This window comes from Xenopus laevis, chromosome 1L, assembly GCF_017654675.1.
Source record: "Xenopus laevis strain J_2021 chromosome 1L, Xenopus_laevis_v10.1, whole genome shotgun sequence".
Lineage (NCBI taxonomy): Eukaryota > Metazoa > Chordata > Amphibia > Anura > Pipidae > Xenopus > Xenopus laevis.
Genome location: NC_054371.1, coordinates 31,632,807 through 31,655,269, shown reverse-complemented (window position 1 = coordinate 31,655,269; position 22,463 = coordinate 31,632,807). Strand labels below are relative to the sequence as shown.

General features: G+C 35.8%; 1 protein-coding gene across 17 annotated transcripts in view; it reads right to left on the bottom strand.

The window, feature by feature from the left end:
• LOC108698051 (slit homolog 2 protein) overlaps nucleotides 1-22,463 on the bottom strand; it is a 198,125-nt gene that overhangs the window by 34,928 nt on the left and 140,734 nt on the right. For 6 of the 17 annotated variants that reach the window (XM_041588212.1, XM_041588218.1, XM_041588270.1 and 3 more), the window contains exons 8-19: nucleotides 21,302-21,465; nucleotides 20,862-20,873; nucleotides 18,872-19,010; nucleotides 14,600-14,671; nucleotides 12,474-12,545; nucleotides 11,031-11,102; nucleotides 9,183-9,326; nucleotides 8,854-9,017; nucleotides 7,267-7,290; nucleotides 4,135-4,152; nucleotides 2,371-2,521; nucleotides 1,790-1,864 (exon numbers count right to left, since the gene is read on the bottom strand). In XM_041588212.1, the coding sequence (XP_041444146.1) occupies nucleotides 1,790-1,864; nucleotides 2,371-2,521; nucleotides 4,135-4,152; nucleotides 7,267-7,290; nucleotides 8,854-9,017; nucleotides 9,183-9,326; nucleotides 11,031-11,102; nucleotides 12,474-12,545; nucleotides 14,600-14,671; nucleotides 18,872-19,010; nucleotides 20,862-20,873; nucleotides 21,302-21,465 (1,107 nt within the window). The remainder of the gene's footprint in view (nucleotides 1-1,789; nucleotides 1,865-2,370; nucleotides 2,522-4,134; nucleotides 4,153-7,266; nucleotides 7,291-8,853; nucleotides 9,018-9,182; nucleotides 9,327-11,030; nucleotides 11,103-12,473; nucleotides 12,546-14,599; nucleotides 14,672-18,871; nucleotides 19,011-20,861; nucleotides 20,874-21,301; nucleotides 21,466-22,463) is intronic. The other 11 variants (XM_041588217.1, XM_041588236.1, XM_041588248.1 and 8 more) reach the window with 5 other exon arrangements.

Here is a 22,463-nt window from a genome sequence, read left to right as displayed (position 1 = left end):
GTAAACATAAAAATGCTGAGATGACCTTGAGACAAAATGACTGTAGTGCGGTATTCTTAATTAATTGAATCTGTGCTCTTAAAATACCAGGGTCAGTTCTTTCTCACCCCAACAATCCTGGATACGTGCAATAGTTTATGAAGTATAAAGTCAAAGGTTAATTCAATAAAAAAAGAAGGTAATCTGGTTTTATGATATGCAGCTAAACACTAAACAAGCTGGCCGTATTTTCGCTTTACAGAACAGTCATATCCAACACTGTTGACCCGAGCTGTCAGCTCATAAAACAAACCTTTGTCCAGCTGGGAAATCACAACTAAACGGAAAAGACTGAGTTTCACAGTAAATCAGCCGAGTGAGTGACTATGATGGATTTGCACCCTATAAATAAGTTGAAGTATGCTCAATCTAACTTTTTCTCGCTTTGAGGGCCAGGATAATTACATTTACGCAAACATTCATTTACAATATGCCACCTGCAGCGAACAAGGCAAATACACAGTATGGATTTCTTGACCTTGAGTTTTGATGCGAAAAGATGGCAAAGCTTTTGTTATGGTTTATTTCAAAGGCTTTTTGGCATGATTCTTTTGAATTAAAGAAGCACTTTTGGTTTGAAATAATGGATTTATTTATTTTTCTAATAAACATTATACTACAATTCAAGATCTGCTTAGTGAGTGTGCATGTAATGTACTTTAGAAAGTCATGGAAGGACAGCTAATTGTAAACAGATAATTGTAAAATATGCTTTACCTGGAACTTTACACGCAACACTAAGTTTTGTTAAATGAATTGCGGACTGAACTAGGACGGATGATGCACTGGGTTGTTTTATTAATAATTTAATTCTCATATTTTTTGAATGTAGGATTAATGACGCAGGAAGTCAGCAGCATAAAACAATGTGCTAGAAGAGGAGCTTGGGTTGGGGAATAGAGAAAGTCACTCACTTCTGCAAGCTGCAAAGGCTTCTGTGATTCAAACTGTTTTACTGCTAAACCAGTCATCTGTTCGCTACACTTTACAAGCATATTCTGTATAAAACTTTTCAAAATTCTATCCATGTACATATGCCTGGACATAAGTGACCAGTTAAGTGTTATAAACATCAAGCTGGTGGCCAGTTTTATATCAGACCCATTTCTCACATTAAGGGGCAGATTTATCAAGAATTGAATTAAGAATTTGAAATTCTAATTTTCAAGTTTTTTTATGGACAAAACTGTCAAATTCAACTAGTGAGTTATTCAAATTTAATTAGAGTTTTTTAAAAAAAAAAAAAAGATTTTTGAGATTTATCATACTCTGGCCCTTTAAGAACTCAAATTCAACTATTTGCCACCTAAATCTGCCAAATTGCTGTTTATGTCGAATTGAGTTTTTTGAAATTTGAATTGAATTAGATTGAAATTCGATTCAAGTTTTTGGGTCTATCTTATTCACCCGAGTTTTGAAAATTTGATTTTTATAATAAATTTTGATTTTCGAGTTCATGGGAGTTTATGGGAGTTTTAAAAAAACTCACATGAATTCGAAATCTGTCCTTTGATAAATGCGCCTCTAATTGTCAATTTATATCCACCTATTTCTCTATTGTGGGACTTTTGCTGACAGTCTCTGACCATGTGCAGATTTATGAGTCAGGAGTTGGATAATACAATATAATATGAAAGGGTTTAGTAATTAAAGTGGTGATCTTCAAAACTTATCTAGGTGTAGTGGAATGGAAGTGAAACATATTGAGGTTATTGTAAGGTATACACTAAAAGTGCTAATAGCTTCTTACATTTTCCTAAGCTGGGGAAGTTTCTTGAAGATGCCAGTTGCCTCCAAAACTGTGAATTCATTGTTGTTGAGGCGCCTATATGGAAAAGTGAAAAGAAACAAAAGAAAACTATAAGATGATATATTGTGGTACTATGAACCAGTTTGAGCAGATATTTTTGTTCTGGACTTCCCCAAAGGTTTTCCAAGTCTGTTATTCTCACTGTTGACAATTGTGAAGGACATTATTTATATTTAATTTCCTTTTATACCCACAATATAACACCATGGAACCTCTCCATGGTGGTATATGAGATTACTACAGACCAATTTCAGAATATATTTCATTAACTAAGTGTGTATCAGTACGACACACTGTTTTAAAAACTAGTCCAGTAGATATAAATCATCTATATTATTATTGATTGAAAAAGAAAAGAAAATGTTAATGTTGCAAAATATGTCAATTTGGCTGTTATGATATTGTTCTATATGTGGTTTAATAAGACCAAATACAAATATTTCATATTTAAATTTTGCATTTTATCATCGTTCTATCTATTTTCTGTCCAGCAGCCAGACTAAAAATGAGGCATTACTTACAGCTCAGCTGTGTACTGGGGAATATGGTCGGGGATTTTTGTGAGTTTTTGGTTGGAACAGTCCACAGTGGTTCCTTCGCAGCGACATTTTTCTGGGCAGGCCAAGTCTGCAAAGCAGTCTCCACTGAGCTTGGATCGGTAGTCTTCTGTGCCTGTTGAACATTCAAGGTAAACGACTGTCATACAACCTTTAGTGGTGAGATGAACAGTTTTAAACACTCATGTAGAACTTGAGGGAAGAACCATGACCGTCAAGCTGAAAATGTGAGAAACATTTGGAACATTCCACTGAGACAGACATAAAGGTTTGGATTCAAAACAAGTTTTATATCAAGGATGTTTTATCAGCATCGCTACGGCTAATATAGCGCAGCATCCCTCCCTTATCACGAGGCAACAGATGGCTGACTGTGGTGGTGGGAATTGCTATATTATACCAGCAAAAGTGATGCATGTTGGACATCCCTGTTTTGGATATGACTCTTAACTTGTTGGGGGAAAGAACACAGGTATAAGACAAGACCAACTTGACAATAACACACTCAAGCTTTTCACAGCTGTACTTCTGCTGAACTCCTCAATCCCTAAGGAATAGTAAACAAATTTTTTTCTTTATAGATAATGGAATAAAATAATGCTGGATCTTCATATCCATTTTTGTAAGAAATAAAAGCAGATTCCCTTTGGCTGGTGGCTTTTTTTACACGATGATACTCAACGTAGTAAATATTAATCATATTACCATCAGGTAAAAGGCAATTTATCTCAACCCAAATCAGAAATTCAAAATGTCTAACCTGCTACCCATCAGCCTTTGTGATCTACAGTAATTGGTCAGCTGAGGATGCTGAGGCTGACATTTCATAACATCTTAAGGACCACACATTTTAAATACCAATGAGTGTGTAGATGTAGAAAGACCTACACACTTTTCTGACTTCCATTGGCGTCAGAAGGACTGGCAGTACATTGCAATGCTAACTGCTGATATTCCCTCAGGCTATGTATATCAGAATTGCCCAAGCCTCAGCAGCTTGCCATGCTGTAGAAAGCTGCGTGACGTTCCATGGTGCTTGACAGAACCATGTTTTACTCATACCTCACAACCACATGGTTAGATCAAGCACAACAGAAAATCTCGCCTTGTTACCAATAGTGCATCCATAGGGCCAAAAAAAGGGAAAAGGAGGAAGAGGTGAAAACTGCGGAGTCTGTGGATGTTTAATACCGGTATGCAGCAGGGCATTCTTTTTTTCCAGAATGTATACTGCCATAGCAACAGTATTAAAAGGGCAGAGAAAGCAGGAAAACGAGATAACACTGAAAAAATAGTTTTTTTCTTTTTAGTTCTACAACATTTAAACACAAGGAGAGTTTATGGTTAAAACACCAGTTCCACATCAAGGCATAGTATAATATAGTCTGTAATTTTTCTGAGGCTTTTTAAGCTACCACCAGTGTTTTGTACATTGCACTCAACATTAGCTGGTGATGATTAGCTGCTGAAATAGGTTTATTATTATGCAGCACAATATATAGAAAACATCTAAATCCCAGGTTCTTCATTTACAAAGAATGGAAATAGAGACAAAACTTTACAAAATATCTTTAGAGGGAAGTAGCAGAACTGATGCTTTAATGGATAAGGCACTGGAAGCAACTTTTTTTCTTTGGCTTAAGCCAGAAATACTGTAACACAGATGGAAAGAAGGTGTATTAGGGATGGCAGAGGATAGGGTTTAGGTTCTAGAATGATATTACTTACAGCCCAAATGATGAATTCCTGAAAAGGTAAAAGTGATCAAAGAGGAAAGAGAGACAGTATTGCCCGTTACAAATAAATACATACATAGTAGTGACCACAACCCAGTTGATTGGTTTCCTGGGAAGCACTAGAAACATTAGTAACTAAAGATCCTTGAAAAAGGTCTCAAAAGGAAGGTGACATTTAGAGCCTTTGCCTAGATTAAACCATAATGTAAGTCATTGCCTCACATTTACTTTATTTATTTTAGTAGATGTTTTTACATATTGGCATAGGTTATTCTCCGTTGAGAGTCTTGTCTTGATGTTTGTGTTTATTTGTATTAGTGAATGCAGCCATGACTGCTTCCATTAAATCTCTCAGAAGACGTGGAATTGGGGCTGGAAGCATTGACTGCTTGCATAGCTTTGACATTAAAAGACCTTTAATTTTTGAGTATTTACATCAAAAAGTTTTAACACACCATAAGAGTCTAGTGCTAGAGTCTATATTAATAGGGGTTAACTCAGTATTACTTAGCAAAGGCGCCTTGCTGGGCCCAAGGTTTACATTTCTCAATGAGTGGAACAGCTGCACAATGGTTGTTATTTCAAAATGGAAGATAAGGTTGTCATTTCAACCATAGTTATAAGGGTATGAGGTTATTGGCCAACTCAGAATAGACTGGGGTCAGATCAGTGAAGCCTATGCAGTATTCAACTCACACACAAACCAGTTGGATATCAACAAATCTTATAGTGTGTGGCCATTTGCACTGATTATTGATATCTCTTATAAAGCTAGCAAACTTGCATAGGAACACTGCAGAAAGTAAGAATGACATTGAACATAGTTTATCTTGGGTGCAGTAGTTGGGATACCTCCTTATATAACAAGTGAACTTGCAGGGATATAGGGCTGAGTCCTCATAGTCCTCCTAAATGTCAACCCGCTAACAACAGTTCTCCATTCCTAAAACAGAACCAATGCTGAAAAATAATGATGATTAAGCTGTTCTGCCAACTTAGTCATGGCTTTTCTGGAAGCTAGAAAGAGTTTTACTGGAGTGATGTAAATAAAAAAAAATAGGATTTATTATATTTAAATTTGTTCTAGGAATTAATTAATATCTTGCTGGAGCCATGTGCATTAGACACCATCTGGAACTATTTTAGGTTTGTAAAGATGCCTTTGCAAAAACCTTCGTAAAGTTAGTTTCCTTTTAAATGCCAAAAAGAATTTGAAGAGCCTAAACTCCACTGAGCTTGCAAAAAAAGATGCCAGTATTAATGGAATGTGAACATATGCTCAGATCTAAAGAGCAAAAAAAACCCTCAAAATCAGTCCCAAATCAACTTGTATAAAGACACTGGGCTTCTCTTTTCTTAAGCTACAGCCTCTCTGTTCTTCAACAGGATAATATATAGGCTGCTTCTCTTTCCCCAGGGTGAAGGGTCTGTGCTCCTTGGAACCTTGAAAAACCAAGATTTTTGTCTCCTTGAATCATTTAAAGCTTCTAACCTGTCTGATTATGACTAGAGAATTATGATGACTTTCAGTCATTGTTTTTCCAGATACTACAATGGAATACAAATGTTGTCCTTCTCCTAATTACATCAACATTCTATTTGTATTTATTTGGCAGTTTCTGTGGACCTGACAATTTTATTTTAAAATATCTGAGATTCAGTTACCACTGAAATGCACATTTGCAGATCAATTTATGGCTCATATCAGTCATTATCACAAGATAATGCAAAAAACACAGGCCATAAGCTGGGCCCTTCCCATTGAGAATATGTAGGTTATCGTGTCGCCATTTCTGTTTCCTTGTTTTGGCAAACAAGCCAATCCAAAAGCTCTATGTGCATCAGCCAAAATGCAGACTCGGCAGAATAGTGTGTTTCAACTAGATAAACTTAGACAATAATTAAATTCAACATTTTTACAGTGTCGCAATTAAGTGGCAAAACAGTCAACAGCAACAAGTCAATTTCATGCAAAAATAAACAAACATTTAAGAATGTGGTGAAATAAAATGGAGGCATCAGTTAAGGATAAGAGGAAAGAAAACTATTGAGGGAACACACACATTGTACCAGTAATAGCTATTAAATTGTATTTTGTTAAGCCATGTAGACTCTGTGACAGGCAAAAGAGGAGTGGTTCTGGACTAATACTCTATATATTTCGGGAAAAACACACGAGAGTAATTTGTGTTCTAGGGGGTGTATGTTCATAATTCAAAGGGTATGTCATTGGGTTTTGGTTTTTGAGACCTTGGGCAGCCTTGGACAAGTCACTTAAATCAATCGAAACCAATAAATCAATGAATGTAAACCTACTCAAGGTGGTCCAATATATATTTATTTTCTTTAAATGTGATAGACAGTTTTAGACTACTATCAGGCTTTTCAGCTCAATAACTCTCTGAAGGTCAGAGTCTCAGCAATTCTAACTGTCTATGCACTATGCCTGTCTCTCTGACTTTTGGATAGAGCTGCTGATCCAAAAGCCTAGTGTGAAACTGCTAATAATCAACAAACATCTAGAAATAGAAAATGTATGTAAATTATGATATAAATCCAATTTCCAATTGAGTTGTCATGGGCTGTTGTAGCTTACTGAAGTGATCCTAGATAAACCTAGCCTAAGCTGCTGAATAACCCAAAAGTCCACTTAAACATTTTATAAGTTAATACGGGGATGTTATGTATTCCTGTATATCTGATAGTATCTACAAGTATATATTAAATTAAAAAAGCAAATACCACTCGTACAGAATGTGCAGATTTGCTTTTTTCCAAAATATAAAATAAGTAACTATAAAGAGAACATTTTTCATTATGGAAGGGTTGGGTTTAAGACTTTTTTTTACTGTGGAGGTTTTCGTTTAAGAGGTCTACTCTGTGGCCCTCAAGCCATGACTGATCTATTACCCTTGAAAGCTGTTGAAGGATATTGGGAATTGTAGATTAACAACAGCTGGAGGGTCACACGATAGGAATGCAGATTTTTAGGAAAAATGAGTCCACGTGCAGGGAGATAGTTTACTGTATACATGCATAGACTTCCAGGAGAATTGTCACAATGTGGTTTGGTGGGTAGAGGCTGGTTGGTTGGTGTAGGGCCCTGGTACATATCAGAACCTACCTGGAATGAAATATTGCTCTTGGGCTAAATATGTGAAAAAAAAATGAAAGGAGAGAATAGAAAGATGCATCTTAATTCTGGCAAGGGTATAGATAGAAGGTATGAGCATTGTTAGAGAATCATGCAGTTGCACAGGTTTAAAATGTATTGCAAGCTGGCCCAGGGGATTATAAATAAACATTTGTTAAGTAAAAAAAAAAAAAGAAAGAAATTAATTCTTCAGCAGCAGTGGTGGTACAGCAATAACTACATCTGGTTACAAATTGATATGGGACACAGACAATTAACAGCTCTCTGCTTGTGTTTAAAGCCCAGTCTAAACAGGTAATAAAAGCTCATCGACACCTGCAACAGCTGCTTGCCATACAGTGAAGACTCAATACAGGGGGCCGCATGAAGAGGAAGTCAACAGCTTAGAAATACACATTACTAAAGACTGGTTAATAAGGGTAGAGGAAGTTAGACAGATGGAAGAAATGACGGCAATTTCACATAATCAAAGTAATAAATATTGGGCAATATGGCATCCATGGGTAGATTATACTAAAGCTAAATACTAATATACATAATATCTGTTTCTTCTCAAACTTGTCTTGTATAAGAGGTAAATATTGTATTGAATGTGGATAATGGATCATCCCACCCACCCCTCTCCCTTCCCCCCTCCTTTTTTTCTTTTTTCTGTATCCCTTTCCCTAATCTTATATACTGAAAAATATTAAATAAAGAATTGATAAAAAAAAGAAATACACATTACCACATTATTATTGTCACTCAATTGTTTAACCCTTGTGTCTCCAGGAAAAGAAAACTGCTAACAGTGATAATCCATGTATACAAAGTTTAAACTGCATTCTTATATACCATAATATGAATCATAATATGAATATTGTTAATATATTAAAGGGAAAATTGTGTTTCAATAATAATATTTTTTTGGAAAAGCTAGTAGCACATAATATGCTTTGCCCTGCTAAGTCTCCATAGTAAGCCCTTACAAACATGCACTGCTGTGTTCAATGCCAATGTCAGCACAAGGGGGGGGGGGGGCAAGGAAGCCAGGCTGATACTTGTAGAGATTTATCTTTTCTGTCAAAGGGCTGCTGAAAGTGCTAGAGAGTACAGCAGCCCAGTCACACATTTATTATTAATAGAATCAACTGTCTGGGCGGCTTTAGTCACCGTTTCAAAAATGTTTTATTATTACATTGTATTCAATTTCAGCTCCTGATATAGTTCAGCAAATGCTAAGCACTTTACACTTTCTGAAGTGATTTAAGCAATAGTTGGGTTCTTTTTTCCTATTGATTTTTATTTTGTTTTCAAGTATGAACCCAGTGTAGGTCTCAGACGGGGCATGAGATTTAAACACACAAATATGTTGGTTTTTTCAAAGCATTTCCCCTTTAATACTGCATGATTAAACAGTCTGCATGCCTGGATTTTTTTTTACTTTTTTCTCAGACCCAACAAAGAAGGCTCCTATGATTCAGGAAAGAGCCAGCTGCCCTTGCTGAGCCTTCTATTACCACTGGGTTTGGCAAGCAAATAAGAAAAAAAATACTGCAGCTGAACTAAGCAAATTACCTGAGCAGCGGAATTTCTTGCTTTTGATCTGCCCAATCCTTTTGTTTGCCAGTCGGCGGGGGCTGGTGCAGCGGGCACCACTGGTCTCAATAGGGTTTGTATGGAGATAATCCGCCAGCCACTTCAGATGGCAGTCACAGATAAACGGGTTCTGAGCCAAATGCCTTTCAAAGTGAAAGGAAATTTTTTTTTAAGAATGTTATTCGCAATTGACCTGACATTTTTCAGCGTTAATACAAAAAAAGAAATGCATTACCTTAAACAACAACATCCCCTCACAGCCCTCCATATACATATATTTGCCTTCAAAACAACACAAAGATACTTACAGCGTCTGGATCGCACGGAGTGGGGAGAATGTGCCTTTGGCGATGGTTTGGAGTTTGTTGTCATACAGAGATAGAAGGTTCAGGTTGTGCAGATCTTGGAAGGAGTCTACACGTAAACAATTAATCTTGTTGGCATTGAGTAGTCTGTTGAACCAATGATAATATGAATTAGACAAAGTTGGCTCAGTTTCTTTCAATTTCCACCATGAATGACAAAAGCTTTGTTCCTAAAGCTAACATGGACTGTCCCAAAAAAAAGAGTTTTGCTGAGCTCTAGAAATACTTATATTAGCGCTGGTTGATCATGACATTTTCTACTTGAAATGATGAAAATAATTTCACTATTACACCGAAAATGGTTTCTTTGCCTTATGTAATGGGTGCATTAATAAATATCTGTCCATCAATACAATATTAACTTTCATGAGCACTCTGTATTGTGCTCTATGTCCTTCAGTCCAGACCTAGCTTGGATTTATGAACAGACAACATTTATATTATATAAAATAGGTGCATGTGGATTTCTTTCTTTAATTTAGATGCTGATGGTGGTGATTCACATCACATCAACCTGTTAGGGGTGAATAACTTTTCTGTACCTATATATATATAGATCTTACGCTATACCCTTTAGTGACTGAATAACATTTACCCCAGACAGACTTAATGGCACATTTAGTGATTGATGAAGGTCACTGGCAGTTTTCTAGCCTAAACCCCCAGGGGCGGTTATGCCATAACACTAACACAGTTTATTAGTATGTCTTATATAATTCATGTAAATTGTATCTTAGGAGACTTAGGGACACATTAGGGGGCAGATTTATCAAGGGTCGAAGTGAATTCGAAGGAATTTTCGAAGTAAAAAAATTCGAAGTAATTTTTGGGATACTTCGACCATCGAATAGGATACTACGACTTCAAATTTACTTTGACTCAAAGTAAAAATCGTTCAAATATTCGACCATTCGATAATCAAAGTACTGTCTCTTTAAAAAAACTTCGACTTCAATACTTCGCCAAATTAAACCTGTCAAAGTGCTATGTTAGCCTATGGAGACCTTCTACAACCATTTTCTAAGTCTTCACACACCGAAGTAAGATGGTTCGACCGTAGGCTAAAATCGATCGAATCGTTTGATTCGAACGATTTAATCGTTCGATAGGGATGTAGCGAACTGCCGTTTATTTGTTTGCGAATGCCGTTCGCGAACACCGGCAAAAAATGCGAAGAGTTCGCGAACAGTTCGCGAACAGTTCGCGAACTTCGAACATCCGAAAATCGTTCGATTCGAACGATCGAAGGATTTTAATCGTTCGATCGAAGGATTTTCGTTCGAATCGAACGATCGAAGCCATTCGATCGAATGATTTCATTCAATCCAATGGCTTCGATCGTTCGATTCGAACGAAAATCCTTCGATTTTAGCGGTCGAAGGAATCGAATGGTCGAACGATTTTTGACGCGAACGTCGCGCGACGTTCGCGAACATTCGGCGGACGCGAACAGTCGAAGTTCGCGCGAACTAGTTCGCCGGCGAACAGTCCGCTACATCCCTATCGAACCGATCGAACGATTTTACTTTGATCGTTCGATGGCGAAATTTGGTGAAAAATACTTTGACTTCGATATTCGGTATTTCAATTCGATGGTCGAATTTCGAAGTATTTGTTACTTCGAAATTCAACCCTTGATAAATCTGCCCCTAGATGAAAATTGTAATATAAGTTGTGATTTCTTTTAAAGATTTAAAAAAGTAACGTCAAAGTATTATGCATATGATATTTTCAGTCTTATTTTTGGTTAAAATATATAAAAAATCAGAAACTGCTTTAGAAAATACTCACAGTAACTGTAATGAGAACAGTCCTTCAAATACGCCTTTGGGGAGCTCTGTGATTTTATTTCCATAGAGAACACTGTAATAAAGCAAAGGAAATTCACATGACTTGCTGAGACAATTATATTATTGTAAGAACGAGGATTAAACACAGAAGTCAGAATTCCCAAATTGCATCCTGAAGGACCAATACTACATTTAGAGCTACATAGAAACGACTATGAATTTTCGGTAAAGTTATATTATCGTTAATTCTTGAATAGGATATTTTTTTTACCTCTTTTTATAGACTTTGACAATTATAAATAGCAACAGCATATATACATATATAATGAAGACTTTTTGCGTATTAAACAAAAACCTTGATATATGCCCTCATGGAGCTCCATCTATCAGTGTCTATGAAAGTAAGAGCTTACTAATGCATACTAATTTGTCTAAGTGACTCACGCTAGTTGTGGGACTGGTAACTATAACCATCACTTGGTCCTACTATATTAATAACTGCCAACTCTAGTCTTACAAATGACTTAGTCAGTGCTCAACACAATCACGAAGAAACAAAAGAGTATAGATTTTTAGGAAATCATTCAGTTGTTAATGATTTAAAAGGCGTGCACCCAAATTGTAATGAATGCTTTACCATCCCTTTTTCACTAATACATTTAGGAGATTATTTATTAAAGTCCGAATGCCAAAAGCTCACATTTTTTTAGATTTATTATACCCTGAGGATGGAAAAAGTCTGAATTCAAAAATCCGGCATCTCAGACCTATTGAGGTTGTTGGGAGAGGTCCCTGTCCTATTTGGAAGTTTCTGTGGTCTGCGCTGGAATTTGCCCAAAAATACAACTATTTCTGACTTTTTGGGCAAGAATCCAAAAAAAAATAGGGCTTTTCAGGAAAAACCCCCCAAAAAAGCAAATGATTTGGGAAAAAACTTGTATGATTCAGCCCCTCTGTTTGCAAACCCTTTGCTCTATATTATAAACATTGGCAGCCTTCTTTACTTCCTTACTTCTTTACCTCCTTATTTGCAGGACAATTTTTAAAACCACTGCAGGTTTTCTCTTTCCGATATAAGCGAGGACTTGTTCTTGATATAAAATGAGTGACATTTTCCACCCCCAATAAATGTGAATTTTGTAAAACCTAGTTGACTGTTAATTTAGTCTCTTTATTTGTTTGCATGTAACATGAATATACTAGATTTATATTCCAGATATTCTTTAAAATTGATTTATAAGCATTGGGTGTCATCTGCAGCCAAAAGTAAAGGAGATATTCCATTTTTTATTTTCATGTCACTGACAGGCCTTGTTTTATACTCAATAGAGGATATGTTGTTACAGGTCTGGAAGAATTTTATAGCAAGCCAGAGAAGTCAGAATGATGTCAAGCAACATAAACTTGGAATTTTGACTCTCTTCTGAGAAGCATTCATACTTACAGGGAGTTGAGTGAACGCAGGCCTTGGAAAGCATCTGCGGCTATTTCCGAAATCTGGTTGTTGCTTAAATCACTGAAATTAGAAACAGTTTTAGGACCATGTTATATTCATCTTAAAAGTAGCTGAAAATGTGGAGGGCTGTAATTTGATAGAAAATGGAATTATGGTTGAACAGCTAAACCTTCTTTTTTTTCTCACTGAAATGAAATAGAATATCAAATTCAACTCTGCTGTGAAAAGGAAAGTCTCACCAATAAGCTCTTAACATAAAGGCAAATCTAACGGAAAGATATGTGTGGTCAGCTTTTATTTTATGATAGCATTGTACAGAATTCCTGGCAAGAAGAGCGGGGGCAAAGATAAAAATTAAGGCTAACTTAACTAAATGAATAATCACTTGTTCACATTTTTGTGCTGCATGTGAGAAATCTCTTATAGGCATTAATAATTTGTGTGCTATTTCTATGAGATTTTTTTCCAGACATTTCTGCTTCCCCTCAAGGGTGGCTAGATTCAAATACATGAAAAAAATATGCAGCTATATTTCACTTGATCATAGCTCATGAGTATTTCAGACACGCTAATATGAACTTCTGCCTTTTGGCATAATTTGCTACTATTTTGCTTATAATTCTGGAGCCACGGTACATTTTCAGTCATGTTACACTTCAACCATTTAGATAGTGGAATCATATGTTTACTTGGTCTTTTTTATTGCTCAAAGCACTGGCTAATATAGTTTAAAGGGGAAAATCTATCTCTTTAGAATAAGATTTTTTTTTAGATAAAGTTGATTCAAAATTCTGCACTTTCTGAAACAATCAAATTAGTCAGTATCTTTTGCTCTGCACTTTTTGTCTCTTCATTTGTGCTAGAGGTGATTATTTTAAAAGACAGTTAGCTCTAGTACATTGTCTAGGCAAAATTAATTAGACCTATCAGTAAATCACATTTTACTCAGAAATAGTACAGCACCTTTAACTGGTTATATTTAAAAAGCTCCTCATTTCCCGAATAAAAGCCAAATATTTAATTTCTATTCCAAATTCAAGTTTCTGAAACTAAAATTTAAAAAATTTGCAAAACAAGTGAAAATAAAAATTTGGTTTCCAAAAACTGGTTCATGTACAAGTCAATGGGAGTTTTATTAGCAAAATTCGAATTATGTATCAATTTGACTTTTTTAGATGAATTCAAAATTTGGCATACTCATTGAAAAATAATGTAGAATTTGATTTCACTGCATTCTTTCATTTTTTTAATTTTTTATGGGATCGACATTTTGAAATTCAAGCTTTTATCAAATAGGCAGACTTTTAAGTTTTGGGGTTTTTAAGTTATTTCAAATAAGAAAAACTAAAAATGTTTTATTTTTTTTCAGCCACCATGACAGATTTACATAACCTAAAGAAATTTGTATTGGGGCAAGTGGGCTATTACACCCCAGCTGAAACAACATAATCTACTTAAATACGTGGCAGTTTTTAATCATCTTTTCTGACATAATCGAAGGTGGGTAGGTGTTTTATTTTATAGAGATGAATAGAAAAGCTTCTATCTATCTACAGAAATGGAAATATTTCATTTAATATACAAGCCAAAATAAGTAGCGGCTGAAAGAAATTCTGTATATTTTAAAGTCAATAGAGCCTAAAGGATTTATGTGAAACATACCCTTTAAAGGCAAATAGCCCAGCAAACTAGTTAAACTGTAACACTTGAATTGTTTCCGCTCTGTTTATTCTCTTTATCTGCCATTGTTATGTTTATTCAGTGGTGTGGTAAAATAATCACTCTTTTATTGCACAAATATTATAATGGGCACACAAAGGTGCGGTACCGTTTGGGAAAAGATCCTGACTCATTTCAGCTAAATTTCTGCCAAAAAACTGCTTTGAAACTAGAGTTATTAGAAAAAAAAGCTGGTCTAATAAATTTTAAATATGGCATTATATATCATATAGCAGAGTAACAGATGATTAACAACACAACAAAGACCTCTGATCTTTCCATCCAGGAGACTGCATTTGGGAGTCGCTCATCTGTGAAAGCATTTTCAACAGTATTTTTGTTCAGATAGCTATGACCCCTATTAAAGCGTTCGGTTTAAATCTTTGCTAACTTACATTCTTCTCAACTTCTTGTATGGTGAGAATGCTCCTGGAGGAATGACCTTGATCGAATTTTGCTCCAGTCTCCTGCAAAACAAAATAACGCAGTAGTAGACGACAACACATTTATGCATGGGCATGGAAGTCATATGGCAATCCAAACAGTGAAAACTGGACTCTGGCAGCTTGGTATATTTTAAATTTAAATCAGTGCCTTTGAAACAACATATTATAATATGAGTGTAATATAAGCCATAACAAAAGGTGGTTGTTTTGTTTCAATAAATTTTAGCTTTGCGCATACTGTATAATATAAGATACTTGAATGTGTCTAAGTTGTTCATATTTATAAGGATATGTAGTTGTGTCTGAAAAAAAATCCATTCATCCTTCATGGTCTACAAAAGGCAACATTGAATAAGGGTGTAGATTAAAGAATTGAAGGAGGCAACAATCTACATTTCAACGTTAAACCTCTATAAAACAGGTTTATGCCATGCAGGGCCAAAACTCCCTTGTTGTCGCTTGCTCTTACAAAAACTCACCTGAGAAGCCTACAGTTCAGAAAATACTGTAGTGAGGTTAAAGTGATAGAAGGGGTAGAGTGTTCCCAGTGAGGGCAGTGAAGCTGTCTTTTTTTGTGAAACTCCAGCGAAAATGCGCCCGCGTCAAAAAAGTTTGGACGCGCGTCGGAAAAGTTGCTCGCTTCAAAACAGACGCATGTCAACACTATTCGGACAGCCACTGACTTTAATGCTGGTGTCAAAATTGACGTGAGCATCAAAATTGACGCAAATTGGCATGGGCGGCAAAACTGACACAGACGGCAAAATTCAAGTTTCTCGAATTTTCCGGTGAAACGAAACAGGAGAAATTCGTCCATCACTAGTTTTACTTCTGTTCTCTTAATCTGCACTATAGAACCACTAGAACACATATATCTATGTCATAATTAATACACAATCTCCACTAGCATCATCATCATCATGAAGGTCCCGTAATAAATGTACTTACTCTTCTCTATAAAACAAAATAATAGCACAAAACAAAAAGAAAACCCACATAAGCATTTTGGCCTGTAAAGTCACCTTTTTTTTTGAAGAAAGGTGATATTATGATTGGTGCTGTATACCATCATTATAAAACATTAAGTGTCCCTTTGCAGTAATCATAACATCAAGTTTATGCAGACATCATAAAACGGGTATCGGTAAATGTGTTCTCAATGGATGACTGATTTTTAAAACTTTGAAGGTAGGCTCACACGAATAGGTTATGATCTGCATTGAAAGATCAATGCTACAGCAATATACCATATAGACCAATCAATAATAATGTGATGCAGTAAGAATTCAATCTCTTAAAGTGAGACCAGACAGTATTGTGGAATGATCTACAGTAAAATTAGGCTGTAAATAAGGTAATAGAATGTAGCGGGATCAATCTAAGGAAATGCTTAGCTTGTTATTTTCCAGCACTTGGAGAAAAGGCATCTTGCATCTAGAATATCTAAGTGGACTTTATATATGGATCAGGAATAACTATGCATAATATTTTATAACTAAATGTTTTCATGGACCAATTATACAGCCTATGATTAAGTGAAGTGAGAACACGAAATGTGTAAGGCTGTGATCCACACTTGTACCTCAATAAAAGACCTGTTTTTACAACTACTGCCTAGAGGACTGCTCTTTGAGTGCCTACCCTACAAAATATGGTGAAGTACATTGTGATGGCATGGAGGCAAGAGGCATGAATTGTCTTAAGTATATGGAGGGGTTGCATTGAGTTGCTGATTCTTATATCTTACTATGTGGCTATAACAATTGCAAGTTTTTATATGTTCATTTAACAGCATAAGTTGCTTCTCCTAAAATAACAAGGTCATAATATAAATGGGTCTTCGGCCTAATGCCAACCAGCTGTTTTTGAGCAAGAACTCTCAAAGGTGTCTTTGTCATTGCTCTATGTTCAAAGTATTTTCATACTCATTTATCGGGTTTTTCTAATTCTTTGTGACAGCTTAGTTTTTACAGAAGCCAATCCTCAGCCAAAATGGCCTTAGGCAATATTTAAGCAGCTTTTCACTCTCTAAATGACTATATGGCCTTGTACACACTGTTCCTAGGAACTACTTGACTCCTGGTCACTTTCATTTCACAATGTAGTGATGAGAGAAATTTTTCACTGAATATTTGCAGTGAAAATGACACCCATAGACTCCATTGGATGTAAAAATTGTCGCAAGACAAAAAAACAAATTGCTGGACATAGACCAATGCATTTTGGCAAATTAAAATTTTGCGTATTTTCAGTGAAACGGATCAGATTCACCCATCACTATATGTATTCTGGCATTAATGGTAAACTATCGATAGTTCAAAAGTTATTTTACCTTCAAACGAGAAGTTCTGAGAAGGTTAGATTGACCTACCAAGGGACTTGTATTTCCAATGAAAAGCTATTGGCCTGAGGATGCCATGGAGAAAGCCAACCAAACTAACTAAACCAAACTAAATTATGTAATCAAGTAAGGGTTCCCTTTTTCCTAAATAACATCTGCCTTCTCAGTTCTGACAAGACAATAAGACCATATTACTTATTAAAGGTGCTCTAACAATTTAATAACAAATTCCTTTGCCTCCCCTTCATGTGATCCATGGACTCCACTCGATTGCTCTAACTCTGTGCACTATGTGAAAGCAGACATAAAAGTCAGTATGATAGAGATTTTATTAGGTGTAATGTATTGCCATTCTGACAAGAAATTGCAAATGCCAGGATATGTCTATTATAGAGAAAATAGGAAACAGCCTAATACAGAATGATCCTGCTAGGATTACAGTATGCCGAGAAATATGTTTTGATTTTTTTATGGTTTTTCATATTCTGGAGTTTCTTTGTCTCCCTTGCTATAAAACCGACAAGATATATTAGAGACATAAAAATGCAACACTGCTCAAGTATAATTGTTCTTATGCATTTGTGGAAATTAATTAAAATGATGATATATGGTATTTTTTTTTTCTTCTTCTTCTACTTGCTTTCATAAAATCTGAGCATCGCTTGACTTCCAATGCAATAAATCTTCCAAAATAAATTTCACTCTTTCGATGCATTTAAGTTAATTTGTTATAAATATATAATACATGACAGCAAATCAGTTCCAGTTCCAACTGATGAGGTAAGTCTCTTAACACCCCTTTAAAAAAGGAGCCTGTGTCCCTATGGTGGAAAGTCCCGCACTGAGACAAATGTAATAAGCTCATAAAATAAATAATTGATCAGTGATAACTAATGTGCAGCTGAAGCGTCGGGTACATTCAGTTAATGTTCAGTTTGGGGCATGATGATGCAGTCAGCTCCGAGCTGCAATATTAAAAATTCAATAAATACAATGCTGGTTTTTGATATTTCCTCCATCCCCAGACATAGAGCTCCAGGCCTTTCATTGTCCCTATAAAATCGCCTGACTACTAAGCAGCAAAGTCAAAGATAGTTTAATAAAACGCTACACAACCTAGGGTATCACCGCAGGAAAAAAGCATCCTGGCAAGATAATGCAAAGAAGAAAAAAGGAAATTGAATTATGATCTTTAGCTGGAATCTATGTGCATAAATATCGGGTTTTCTAACAACAAAATGCCTTTAACCCCTTCAAATGAACCTTGCGATGTCACGGGCTATTGATATTTGTTCTATGCATGTTAAGTGTTAAATCTGATTTGTGTGTGATCTTTTCTTTGTTCTCCAGATGGAAGAGGGAGTATATTTCTATTTGGATAGCTGCATGGTTAGTGTGGCTGACAATTGATACAGTATATCATGAGTCTACTGGGTTTAGTCTCATCTAGACCTCTACTAAATTTTAGTGCAAAAAATGGCTAGCACTTAAGCAAAACAGCTATAAAACTTCCATTGAACCTATCATATGTCACAAAAAAGTACTATACTTTTTAGACACGTTTACATGTTCTCCTACTACTTCCCATCTGTTCAGCTTCAGTTCACCACCATTTCTTCTATTTATTCTATTAACTTCGGGAAACTGTGTGCCGATTCCCAGGTTGATCTGACTGGGCAGCTTACAGGCCAAGTAATTAAACTATGTCTCATTTGGCCACATTTATTAGCTACATATTGACTACATATTGAGCAGATGATTTAAAAACAACCAAATTGGCTGATCATCCAGTTCTTGTAGGTAAGGTAAAACAGCAAAATGGCCCTGCACCCACTGCATCGTTACCTAATGTATACGTGATATAAGCAAATAATACTTACATTTCTGTTATTGTCTCTGGCAGGTTAGTGGGGATCTCAGTCAACCCTTTTCCACGACAGTCTACAATATTGTTGCTGCATGTACAAGCAGCAGGGCAATGTAAGACGCTACAAGAATGGACCATAAATGACTGCTGACCTGAAAATTAAAGTTAAAAGTTAGGATGCAGAAAATATGTGCTTCATTAATATGTAATCTTAAATCATTATTTATTAAGATAACTGCTCACTCTGCGGTAACTCAAAATAGCCAGTTAGTAGCCTTAAAGGAGACCCATCATCTGAAAAAATTATTCCAAATCCTACTTTATCATGTTAGTCAAGCAAAATTAACTTTAATTACACTATATAAATTATTTGAATCTTGTTTCCTTTAGTCTGGGAATTCATAATTATAGCAAGGAGGTAGGAGCCATTTTTGAACACTGTTATTAAAATAAGCCTTAAATCATCTCAAAATCTTGTTTGTGCACCAGAATGGGGACCTGATGCCCATCCCCATGCACTGGCTACACAATTAAATGGTGAGGAGACAGGGGGGGAATATGGGGAGTGCAGTGACAACTAATAAGTGCTGAATAGAAAGTGAAAGTAATTGCCTGCCCCGCCTCTATGCCATAGAGGAGGGGCAGGCAATAGTTGATTGACAGCTGAAATTTTTAATTCCATTTACAATAGCTATGAATGCTGTATTAAAAAAAATATTTGGATTTCATGTTTAATTTGAAAAAGACTTTTATTATACAGCTTTTTTATGTCTAGGTGACAGGTCCACTTTAACTAGTGCAGTTAGAATAAGGAAAGCAAATATCCCACTTGTTGCTGTATAGTTATTTATAGCAGGGACTGATGCAAACAACGGAAAAACGTTGTAGTATGAAGGCACTATATAAAATAAATTATAAAACATTCTCTAGAAAGAAAGCTTCTTAAACTATTATAATTAAGAGTTATGGATCTAATTTCATCTTATAAAACTTCAGTTTTCATCACTTTCCTACTGAAAGCACAAAAGCCTTTTCCTAGGTAGAGAAAGCTTTATCGCTGAAGATTAAATAAGTGGACTTCCCTCTGTTAGACTTTCCATCTATTCATCTATAACTAGCAGCAATGATTACCATAAACCACTGTCTTTTAGAGCAAAGCTTTTCAACTGTTGCCTGCAGATAATATGACCACTCTCAGTTTTTATTGCCCCCACTGATTAAGGACTCTATTGATGCTTAGTATGACATCATAAAATGGCTTGCCAAAGGTCACAAGTAGGCGAGACAGGATTCAAATTCCCTAAATGAGATGTCATTAATTTAACAATTAATTTCCTATAAAGTATTTCATTGCTACATTAGAAAAGTCTGTTATAATATAAATGTATTAAAAGAAAAAAAGCCATGAATTAGAAAAAAAACATTAAGGGGCAGATTTATCAAGGGTTGAATTTCGAATAAAAAAAAACTTCGGAATTCGAATTAAAAAAGACCAATCATAATTTCATTAAAAAAAGTCAAAGTTTTTTTTTCCGGGTGAATAGGCTGTTTTCATTCAAATTCGAATCATATGAATCGAAGTATGAATCAAAGTAACTTCATACTCGCTCAAATTTGATTCAAAGTTTTTTCTAAATAAGTCCACCAATTGATTCCAAATCGGAGGTCCCCCATAGGCTAAAACAGCAATTTGGCAGATTTTAGATGGTGAATGGTTGAAGTCGAATTTTTATAGAGACAATACATGATAAATTTCTATATCCAAATTTTAGATTTTTTTTTTTTCAAATTAGAATTCGAATTTGGACTATTCCCAAGTCGAAGTTCACAAAAAATAGCTTGAAATTCAATTTTTTTTAATTCAAATTTTCACTTCGACCCTTGACAAATCTGCCCCTAAATTAAGCTTAACGTATATTATTCACTACAAGCAAAATGGAGCAATATACAATATAACTCTGTATACGGCAATGGCACTATAAAGAACTATAAAGAACACTTGCCTTCTTCCTCATCTGAAAGTTTTATGTAAAGAAAATAGAAAAAAAAGCATCATCAGTACCACATTTGTGGAAAAAAATTATTATAGCATTTGCTTGCTGTAGAGGAAGTAGATTAAAAAAAAGTCCAATGGAGAGTTTATCGGTGCATTGAAGTTTTGAGTTTATCTGAGATGTAAAAAATGACATGTTTTGGATCACAATGGTCCTTCCTCTGGTACAGGACCCTTGGTTTGAAAAATGTAGTGCCATTAGTGCTTGCTTAAACATAAATGTATTGGTTGTCCTCCTTTCAGAGGTGAACTGCAGAATATGTTGGTCTTATGTTGTATATAAAGAATAATACTAATCACTCAAATTATAAGGAAAGTTCTGTATACATAACACGCTAAGTAATAAAAATATATTCTCAAAGGCCTACAAAATGCCATTTTTGTACTTACCAGTGCAGACGAACTCTCGCTTCTGAACCTCAGCAACATTATGTCCCCTCAGGTGAATGGGTCCCATACACTGAGTGTAGAGACCAACTCGGGGCCTCTGACGCAGCCAGTCAGATAACCAAGCGAGGTGACAATCGCAATACAAGTTGTTTGAATGGAGTCGACTGTGTTGATTAAAAAAAAAAAAGAATAATAAAAACAAGAAGAACAATCAGGGATATAATGCTGAAGGCAGAACTATTGCTATTGCTGCAGTCATAAAAACTGGCTAATACATTTACCCTGAAGCTCTCCCTTTATGGTTCCCAGTACCAACAAAAGTAAAAAATATTTTAAAAACGTATACCAACAGTAAGGGAGCTGACCCACGGGGTGCTTAATTGCCCGGATCTCCTCTACCGTGGGTGATAAAGTGCCTAACAATATTTGCCCCTTTACATTAGTTGAAATCGCTATATTTAATGTGTTTTATATGCAGCAATTCTAAGTAATGTAAGAGACAGGTATAACTGGGCACTTCATTGCCTTTGGGAGAGGAGATTTCTCGCCGGGGGATGAAATGGCCCATGTGAAAGGGCCTTAAGAGTATTAAGAGCCACAGAAAATGTACACAGAGTGTACATGGATGATATGCCTACTTTTTATGAGTAAAGGTGGCCATACACGGGCCGATAAAAGCTGCCGTCAGGCCGAGTCTATCTCCGATGGGCTTCCCAGATTGATATCTGCATAAAAGTCGGGCAGATGTTGATTGGACAGGACTAAAAATCCTGTCGGATCTCGGCCACATCTGTTTGTTAATGTCCATGTCCCATGATCCAACCACCCGTTATGATCATTGGGCCCTAGGGCCTACGATCAGATCCCCCCGATAACACCCCCCCTCTCAAGGTGTGCATATCGGGGAGAGTGGATCTCTCAGTGTATGGCCACCTTAAGTAACCACTTATGCTTGTTCTTCTTGGATGTGATCTTCTACTGAATCTTACTGTTTCTATCCTGCTTTGTAAAAGCAGCCTGTGCTATATTTGCTTATTTATGCTCTTGCTTTGAAATCTCTCATTCTTGCCCGTAACATTTGAAGGTGTTATAGGAAAAGCAGCAGGTTAAATAAATTATCGTTTATAATAATAACGAAGAAAATAAAGCAATGCAGAGCAGT